Source organism: Bos mutus, chromosome 22, assembly GCF_027580195.1.
Source record: "Bos mutus isolate GX-2022 chromosome 22, NWIPB_WYAK_1.1, whole genome shotgun sequence".
In the NCBI taxonomy this organism is placed as follows: Eukaryota; Metazoa; Chordata; class Mammalia; order Artiodactyla; family Bovidae; genus Bos; species Bos mutus.
The window spans coordinates 2,359,161-2,368,609 of record NC_091638.1 but is presented as its reverse complement, the minus strand read 5'-3'; the positions used below and the strand labels follow the sequence as shown (position 1 = coordinate 2,368,609).

Here is a 9,449-nt window from a genome sequence, read left to right as displayed (position 1 = left end):
GAGATTTCTTTATCTCTATGCAGTCAGGAAAAAAATCATCTTTAGTTGAAACAGTGCTTTTCATTATGTTCAAAAGGAATTTGTAATATATATTTTTATAAAGGTAATATAAATTATGGGTGTATTTTCCATGTTCCAAAACTCTGGGCCCCAGAACCGTTTCCTGGAGTCGGAATTTTGGTTGTCTTTGAACTTCTCTTTGTTTCTCCGCCTGTTAAATGTGTTCAGGTTTGGGCAAAAGAACAGCTCTATTGGGAAGGTGGGGAGATATAAACTGCAATTTCCTGCCCCAAGAATCAACACTAATCCTGATTACACGTACCGTGTGTATATTTCATAATTAAGTAGCACTCGAATGAACCCACGCGCTTTCAAGAGCATGCTCTGGGGCTGGAATAAAATCAAGCCTTTCTGATGTGGCGCGGGGGACAGCTGGCTCGCGTTACTTGCGCCAGAGTGGGTCGGAGCGATGCCTGTTGCCTGCAGTGGCGCTTTGCCACGCGCAGAGCTTCCCTGGCCGCCTCGAAAACGATTCGAAGGGACCCCGAGGCCCGCTGTCTCGCTGCGGTCGGGCGCAAAGCTGAGACCTGACTCGAGCCACTCTGTCTCCAAAATAAATAAATAAATAAATAAAAGCAACACGTGAGATTTGATCTCACCGCTGCCTTTTCCCTCAAACATCTTGCAGCTCAGGTCAAGGCTGATGTGGAAGAGCCTCGAGCGGTAACAAGATCCCCCAGCCCGGGCTCCCCTGCCAAACTGCCCTTTCTCTTCTTGCTCTCAAGGCCGCCTCACGGAACCTCCACGTTGAGTATCTTGGAGTCTAAAAAGCACAAAAAATACTTGAAAACTGCAATACTTCAGGACTTCTGTGGATCAAAAGAAAACAAAAGCCGGTGAGGTGGGAGTGGACGGGGTGGTGATCAAAGCAGAGAGCCACCGAGAGCCCGCATTAAACCAGCGGGACGACGTGAGAGAAGCGCTGGGCTGAGCGCACTCCAGACCACGTTCCAAGGACCTGGGGGGCTTCGGTGCCGGGACCTGCGAGGCCCCAGCCCCGGCCCGCTCGCTTAACCTGCTCCCTCCCCCGCCCTGGCTGGGCCTTGACCGTTTCCACTGCCGCGGAGAATTGGTAACCGCCCTGGAGCGTCGGAGTGCGTGAAGGACCGCCTCACTCTAACCCAGAGGTGCCAGTATCTACGCTGCTGTGGTTGGAATCTAAGTTGGAACGCTTCGAGCCGCTCTGCACCGGCGTATGCGGGCTCAACGAATCCTGCCACCGCCTAGAGTTGCGGGAGAAGAGTTTCCCGTGTGATCGCGTTCTGTTGGGGAAGCAGAGTCCCGAGCTCTTAGCCGGAAAACGCGCTCCCGGAGCGACTAAAAGCGGCGTCTATAATTATCTATTAACAGCAAATATTCAGGCTTCTTATCTGCAACGAAACGTGCCCCACACCTTCTGTATTAATAAACAATGCAATAGGACAGCATCATCTTGCTCTGCTGTCTGCAGAAACGCAGGGGGAGAAACAGGCAGCTGGGGGAAAAGGGTTTAATTCAATATCAAACTGATTATTTCACTAATTATTCCACCTTCTGTGTTGCGCTGCAGAGGAGAGGCACAGGGAATCTTAACCGCGGGGCTGCTTGAGGACCTTTGTTTCTCGGCGTCAGGTCCAACTGAAGATGGGAGGGGTGGGATCCGGGATTCAGGGAAACTGAGAGTGGATTTTCAATAGTGGGGCGTAAAAGTGACTGTCTGCTGAAGCAGGAGTGAGCCTGGGGATGAGGGTAGTTCCCAATAGCCCACCCCACCGGGTAGTTCCCAATAGCCCACCCCACCAGGGCTTCGGTCCTAAAGGATAGCAGTGCCGTCCCTGGAATCCCCAAAGCCCAAAGTTCCTCTCAGTAAACCCTTCCCATTGGGTAAAAGGGTAGGACCGAACAAAAAGTGGTTCCTGCGTGTTGAAAGCCAGAGAGTCCTCCAGGGGAGGAAAGTGTTCCTGAAGTTACAGCCCCCGACGAGGAAAGAGACCTCTCTCGGGCCTCCCTCCAACTCGCCCCAGATCCTCACCCTCAGGGACCGGTGCCTTCCTGCAGGCCATCAACTTGCAGAGCATTTCTACCTCCTGCCTCCACAACCTGCGCCCGCCCCCTCACCCCCACTCGGAGAGCTGTCTCGATTTCTGTGCCAAGAGTGGACCCCGCTACGGAGACCCTAAACTCCAGCGAAATACGGACACCAGGACTGATTCTCATAGCATGACAGCATCTCAAAAAAAAAAAAAAAAAATCAGGCTAAAGGATAGGAAAATAAAGTCTCAGGCAACTTGATCCAATTAGTAAATGCCTAATTGAATTAGTGTCACCTCCAACAACCAATCAGAGGGTCCCGAGGCTGTAGGGCCGCGAAGCCACTCCCTGGCCTCACATATATAAAGCAGCCAATGACAGCCTGCAAGTTTCCAAGTGGTCAACCTGACCGATAGTTTGTCAGTGGAGAAGGGCAGAAAGGCTAGCTCTGGTGGTGGATGGGGAGAGAGATCTAAGACTTCTTCCTGTGTGTGCGGGCCAGGAGAGTACAGGTCCAGAGAGGCAGAAAGGACCGGGAAGGAAAAGCGGATCGCTTCCCGGTCAGCTTTAGCCTCTTGCCTTCAAACTCCGTGCGCTTTCCATTCGGAAAGGGTTCTGGGTTCGCAGCGCGCAATTGCGCGCGCCTTAGCGGCCCGCGTGTCGCCAGGTGGGTAACCCGGCACGGGAGGAAGGGGAAGTTACCTTCCCCTCGGAAGAGGGCGCTGGCTCCCCCATCCTGCCTTTATAATCAGGTCGCGGCCGGAGAGGAAGCAGCCAGCTGCCGTCTGCGCTCTGCAAAGCATGCAGTTAGGGGAGCAGCTCTTGGTGAGCTCTGTGAACCTGCCCGGCGCGCACTTCTACCCGCTGGAGGGGGCGCGAGGAGGCGGCGGCGGGAGCGCCGGCCACCTCCCGGGAGCGGCCCCCTCGCCTCAGAGGCTGGACTTAGACAAAGCGCCCAAGAAGTTCTCGGGCAGTCTCTCGTGCGAGGCGGCGAGCGGGGAACCTGCGGCCGCCGGCGCGGGGGCCCCCGCAACCATGCTCAGTGACGCCGACGCCGGGGACGCCTTTGCCAGCGCCGCTGCCGTGGCCAAGCCGGGGCCCCCGGACGGCCGCAAGGGCTCCCCCTGCGGGGAGGAGGAGCTGCCCTCGGCCGCCGCAGCCGCTGCGGCCGCCGCCGCGGCTAGCGCGCGCTACTCCATGGACAGCCTGAGCTCGGAGCGCTACTACCTCCAGTCCCCCGGGCCTCAGGGCTCGGAGCTGGCGGCTCCCTGCTCGCTCTTCCCGTACCAGGCGGCGGCCGGGGCGCCCCACGGGTCTGTGTACCCGGCTCCCAACGGGGCGCGCTACCCCTACGGCTCCATGCTGCCCCCCGGCGGCTTCCCCGCGGCCGTGTGCCCACCCGGGAGGGCGCAGTTCGGCACGGGAGCCGGTGCGAGCGGCGGCGCGGGCGGCGGCGGCGGTGGAGGCGGCCCGGGCGCGTATCAGTACGGCCAGGGGGCTCCGCTCTACGGGCCGTACCCAGCGGCGGCAGCCGCAGGTACCTGCGGAGGACTAGGGGGTCTGGGGGTTCCCGGCTCCGGCTTCCGCGCCCACGTCTACCTGTGCAACCGGCCTCTGTGGCTCAAATTCCACCGCCACCAAACCGAGATGATCATTACGAAACAGGGCAGGTGAGCGCAGCGCGGAGGGGCCCGGAGACGCGGGGGCAAAGAAGGCCTGTGTGGTCCTGGGGTGGCCGGGAATGGGGTCCCGCGGCCCGCCCACTCCGCTCGTGGCTGGAAGAGTTTCCTCGCTCAACCAGTGGAGACGCCGTGTCTCCAGTCCGTCCGCGCACCAGCGCTTCGTGCAGGGCGCTAAGGCTAAAGCTGCTTCCCCTCTTCGCTCTCCTCATCTTCACCCAGACTGACGAGGAGGAGGCGGAAATAGAAATTGAGGCTTGTCCACAAAGCTGGATTTCCTAGATCCCCCTGCCCAGCTGTACACGGGTCCCTGCAGGCCGGCCAGAAGCCTCGAGGGGTGGCTCCCCCCGAGCGCTGGAGATGGGCTCCCGCAGTTTTAGGCGCCAAGGTCTCCACGGGGCGCATCCGGGGGACGAGCGCGAGGACGTGAGCGCCAGCAGCGAGGGCTGAGCCGGGGAGTGGGTTAGGCCGGCCCTGGAGTCCGACTGGGCTGGGATGCCCGGCCCGGGAAAGTTCGGCTACAAATCCCACTGCGGGCACTGGTTCATTCTGGGGAAAGTGAGGGGTGGGTGCTGCGAGAGGGGCGTCCGAGGGACACTTTTAGCCTTACCAGTAGAGTTTTTGTTTCTGTTTTTTTTTTAAACGAGAGCAACTTAATATTCCCTGGCACTCGTACTTGTAAAAAAAAAATAGATTTTTAAATAGAAACATCCTGGAAAAAAATGAATGAGCATCTGAATGGGTTGAGAAATTGAGTGAGGGATGCAGAAGCGCGGGCATTGGGGGAAATAATAACATTGGGGCAAATTACTTCGGGAAAGAGATTTCCCCGCGAGTTGCCAACTCAAGAATATTGTACGTAGTGAGGGCCACTGGACACACAGGTATTCTGTTTGTAGACTTCCCAGTGGCGTACTCGAACGTGGGTCTGTGCCCCGGCGTCGCGATTTACATCTCCTGGTTCTATTCCCTTGCACAGACGCATGTTTCCTTTTTTGAGCTTCAACATAAACGGACTCAATCCCACCGCCCACTACAACGTGTTCGTAGAAGTGGTGCTGGCGGACCCCAACCACTGGCGCTTCCAGGGGGGCAAATGGGTGACCTGCGGAAAAGCGGACAATAACATGCAGGGTGAGGAGAGAGGAGGCCTGGGCAGGGTGGCGCGCCGGGAGCCCCGCTCAGACCACGCACAACCAAATCTCGCATCGCTTCCTCCGCATCCGGGGCCTGGAGGTGTTAGCAGGAGTTTCTTCGTGTTGAATGTTTGATTGAGGGAGAGAACCGCTAAGTCAGACCTCTTGCCGGCTAGTGTATAGCATGTTAACCACGACCCTAGCTAGCCTGCCCCGCCACATCCCTACCTCTGAGGACGTCATTGCCGTAAACTCTCCGGGAGGCAAGGCTCCTGACATTTTAATCTTAACTTGAGAAAAGATCTCCCCAAGGTTGAGTTTATCATAAAAATCCAAGCACCTTCCATCATCAGATCTTGACTTTCTAGCTTCAGACATGGGCAAATTGACCTTCAAGAGGCACTGCCCGTTGGCTCCATTTCTGCTTTGTCCAAGGAAGGCCGGAAGCACAGGGCCCCTGGGAGGGGAATCAGTAGAGACTACTTGGTCTCCACTGGTCTTCTTAAGCCTCTAAGGAGAGACAGGCATTGTAAGTCTAGCTCTTAAATCTTGCCCATGAGTAGTAAATTCTCTCTCCCCCTACCTCCATTTGCAAACAGCCATATATGCTTGAGTTTTGTGTTTTGTTTCATTTTCTCTTAGGCAACAAAATGTATGTTCATCCCGAGTCTCCTAACACTGGTTCCCACTGGATGAGACAGGAGATTTCTTTTGGGAAGTTAAAACTCACCAATAACAAAGGCGCAAACAACAACAACACCCAGGTAGGGTGACAGAGGAGGTGGTGTCTTCTGGCTGTGAATCTGTTTTCTAATCAGTTTCTGTATTCTTTACTGTGTTTATATTTGCAGCTACCTGTTGCCACTTTCTAGTATTTTTTTTCCTTTGACCTTTCTCAGTTCTACTTTTTTTTTTTTGGTCATTTTCCTATCGGATATCGATAACAGTGAGTGAATGATTAGGAACAGAAAGACTGAAATCATTTGGCGACTTAGGAAACCAAGACACAAGAGTGTTTATGAAACACACATACTTGGCTATGTTTTAAGTTTCAAAAATGGCAACAGAAAAAGTTAGCTGTGGGCTGAGGAGCAAGCAAGTTCCATTCCAAAATATAGAATTGGTCAAAATCGACTTCACTTTTGAGAATTGGCAGCTCTTTTTTCTGTACCATTTGCAGATGATAGTCTTACAGTCTTTACACAAGTACCAGCCGAGACTGCACATTGTTGAAGTCACAGAGGATGGCGTGGAGGACTTGAATGAGCCCTCTAAGACACAGACCTTCACTTTCTCAGAAACGCAGTTCATTGCTGTGACCGCCTATCAAAACACCGATGTGAGTGCCCCAGAGTCCCCAGCATCCCCAAAGCCCTATCCAGGGTGAGAGAGAAAGCACTCAGTGACTGTCTTTTTTCCTTATCTAGATAACTCAACTAAAGATTGATCACAATCCCTTTGCAAAAGGCTTCAGGGACAACTATGATTCGTAAGTGCACCTTTATTTTTCCTTGCCTGGTCATCTTTGAGTGAGACATGTTGAATCAGATACTTTCTTGAGACCGTATTCTAGGAAGAGCTTTCACAGTTGGGATTTTTACCCATTTTTATTTTTGCATATATTAGGCTTTGACTAATCTTGCTTTGGAATTTTCACAGAAGGATTTTGTTCATTTCTAAAGAAATGTTAAGGGCTTAAACATGAGCAGCTTTTATTTTTTTAACATTTGAGTGGAGATTTGAAATTTTCATAATCTGCATTTATATGCCTCCTTCCCATTTGATCCCAGTTTTTTTTTTTATTCTCTCAGGAGCAGGGATTATTCCCTCTCATTTTTTTTACATAAGAAAAACCTTAAACCAAGAGGATGTCATTTTCATAACATCAAACAGCAAGGCCCACAAGTGCCTTTTAAATTTGGCATTTCTACCCACCTCAGCCAGCATTCCTTCCCTACCACGGAAGGGAGAGTTGCTCCCAGTTCTTCAAGTTCTAGGACTTGCAAAGATGGAATTTCTATAGTTTAAATGCTTAATGCCTGGGAGGAAACTTTCTCTTTCATGATGGGAAATTTTGTCCCAGTGAGCCAAGAGTTCAGCTAAAATGGACTGGTGCCTCCCCACCTCTGGCCCTTCACTCAGCAGACCAGCGCTCAGGCTCTAGAGCCTTCTTCATTTCTGGGATGTAGACTGTCTGGGGACAACATTAGGGTTTTTTTTTTAAGTGTTTCTCTTTGTGTTGTAGCATGTACACCGCTTCCGAAAATGACAGGTTAACTCCATCTCCCACGGATTCTCCTAGATCCCATCAGATTGTCCCCGGAGGTCGGTACGGCGTTCAGTCCTTCTTCCCGGAGCCCTTTGTCAACACTTTACCTCAAGCCCGATACTACAACGGCGAGAGAACCGTGCCACAGACCAACGGCCTCCTTTCACCCCAACAGAGCGAAGAGGTGGCCAACCCTCCCCAGCGGTGGCTTGTCACGCCTGTCCAGCAACCTGGGACAAACAAAATAGACATCGGTTCCTATGAGTCTGAGTATTCTTCCAGCACCTTGCTCCCGTATGGCATTAAATCCTTGCCCCTCCAGACGTCCCATGCCCTGGGGTACTACCCCGACCCTGCCTTCCCAGCGATGGCAGGGTGGGGAGGCAGAGGCTCTTATCAGAGGAAGATGGCAGCTGGACTCCCATGGACCTCCCGAACAAGCCCCCCAGGGTTCTCTGAAGATCAGCTCTCCAAGGAGAAAGTCAAAGAAGAAATTGGCTCTTCTTGGATAGAGACACCCCCATCCATCAAATCTCTCGACTCCAACGATTCGGGGGTATACACCAGTGCTTGTAAGCGAAGGCGGCTGTCTCCTAGCACCTCTAGCAATGAAAATTCTCCCTCCATAAAGTGTGAGGACATTAACGCTGAAGAATACAGTAAAGACTCCTCAAAAGGCATGGGGGGTTATTATGCTTTTTACACAACTCCCTAAAGAGTTATTTTAACCTTGTCAAAATGAGCTCACCGTTTGCCCATGGACTGGGTGGTGTTTCTGTTGTCTTCTTCGCCTAGGTTGTTGCCAAAAAGACATTTGCCTTCCACCCCGATGTGTCCTGTTTTGTGCAATTCTCTAAAAGAAGGTGCCAAAGCTTTTTGACTGCTGCAGGTAACTGAAACAAGCCTAGACTTTTTTTTTTTTCTTTTTAATGAAATTAACAGAGGACTTTCAAGTGTTTTTAAATTTGAAGGTGATTCAAAGTTACGGATTTATTTATTGGAGACACTAGACATTCAGTGAACTGGGGCTGTGGAGACGGAGGGCCTAGCGCTATCAAAGATGTTGAAAGCTTTGGTGTTTTTTTTTTTTTTAATCTGTAAATCTGTAAGCAAATAGAAACCCAGAGTGGTAAGATGGTTTTGCTTCTGGGAGAGAAGGGTGGGCCTTAAGCTTCAACAAGGAAATTTTTGCTGTTAACTTTCTGCTAGGGAAAGAAGACGTGAAGCCTGGGAGGCAAGAAGAGCTTTGTGAAGGTGCTGGTTTGGCCTGACTGATCTTCCCAGGCTTTGAAACAAGCCATGTTTGCCCAGGTTCAGTCACCTCATGTGCTAGGCCTCTGCTGTGTGCCCCTGGGGGCCAGCCGGGGGCCTCATAGGACTCAGGAGACAGCAAGGGGGTCGCCAAAAAGAAAAAAAGGAGAATTTTAAACTGTACAGTTGTGTGTGCTTAGATACACTGTAGAATAATGTGGAAAATATTGTATAAATAGTTACATAGGTATATGAGATTATGTAAAATTGGTGCTTTGGTTTTGTAAAGAATTTGCAAATCATTGGACCACAGCTACTGGAGCAGGGGGCAACATATGGGAATATTCTGTTTACTTCTTAGCTAGTTAAGAATGTATTCAGCTACTGTACTAACTTGAAACGGTGTTAAGGAAAACTCCCTGCGTCATCCTCTTCCTCCACCACCCCCACTACCCAACTTGGTAACCTGAGGAAGCAGAAACCTTAACGCCCCAGCTCTTATAGGCTTTCTAGAGACCTTGGATTTTTATGTACAGTCGTAGTCATTTTTAATAAATGTGGTTCGTTAAGGGAACAGGCCTAACTCTGTCATCTGTACGATGGGTTTTCATCTTCGTTTCAAATATCTTAGTCTGCTTTCTCCACTTTCCTCCAGCAGGAACACAGTTCCACCAACCCGCTCCCCCCACGGAAGGCCCTAGAATCTCTAAGTGGACACTGTCCTCTCGAGGGGGTGGGGATGTTCTTCTTTATCTTTTTTTCTTGAAGGTGAATGGGGTTGTTTCCTCGCCGCTCTGGGAAGTCTGGACAATGGGAGCTGGGGCCGAGGAGGGGCGGTGCGAGACTGCCCGCAGCAGGCTTGATGGAACCGAGCGAGCCTCCACCCCCAAGTCCTCGGCTTCCGGGCCGCTCCCGGGCCTCCCATCCTCGACCCCACGTGGGCTCCCCGGGCACCCTCGCGGCCCTCTGAGCACCCACGAGTTCCGGATCCCCCGAGGTCAGGCGGGTGCGGGCCGCCTCCACCCCCGCTACGCGGCTTCCTCC

The 9,449-nt window shown here is 52.3% G+C and overlaps 1 protein-coding gene across 2 annotated transcripts; it reads left to right on the top strand.

Moving 5' to 3' along the window:
• Positions 1–2,491: 2,491 nt before the first annotated feature.
• On the top strand, positions 2,492–9,196 carry EOMES (eomesodermin). Of its 2 annotated transcripts, none has more exons than XM_070360594.1 (6): positions 2,492–3,740; positions 4,729–4,883; positions 5,528–5,649; positions 6,066–6,224; positions 6,313–6,374; positions 7,188–9,196. In XM_070360594.1, the coding sequence occupies exons 1-6, from the start codon at positions 2,872–2,874 to the stop codon at positions 7,867–7,869; spliced, it is 2,049 nt and encodes a 682-aa protein (XP_070216695.1). In that variant the 5' UTR covers positions 2,492–2,871; the 3' UTR covers positions 7,870–9,196. The 2 variants fall into 2 exon arrangements, with proteins under 2 accessions (XP_070216695.1, XP_005909665.2); XM_005909603.2 differs by having other exon boundaries at positions 7,131–9,195.
• Positions 9,197–9,449: the final 253 nt, after the last annotated feature.

Bases quoted from the DNA above. Each gene is read 5' to 3' on its own strand.
- EOMES (XM_005909603.2), top strand. From the start codon at position 2,872: ATGCAGTTAGGGGAGCAGCTCTTGGTGAGCTCTGTGAACCTGCCCGGC. The intron at 4,884-5,527 runs GTGAGGAGAGAG...ATTTTCTCTTAG, and splicing joins AGCGGACAATAACATGCAGG to GCAACAAAATGTATGTTCAT. The intron at 6,375-7,130 runs GTAAGTGCACCT...TTTGTGTTGTAG, and splicing joins TTCAGGGACAACTATGATTC to CATGTACACCGCTTCCGAAA.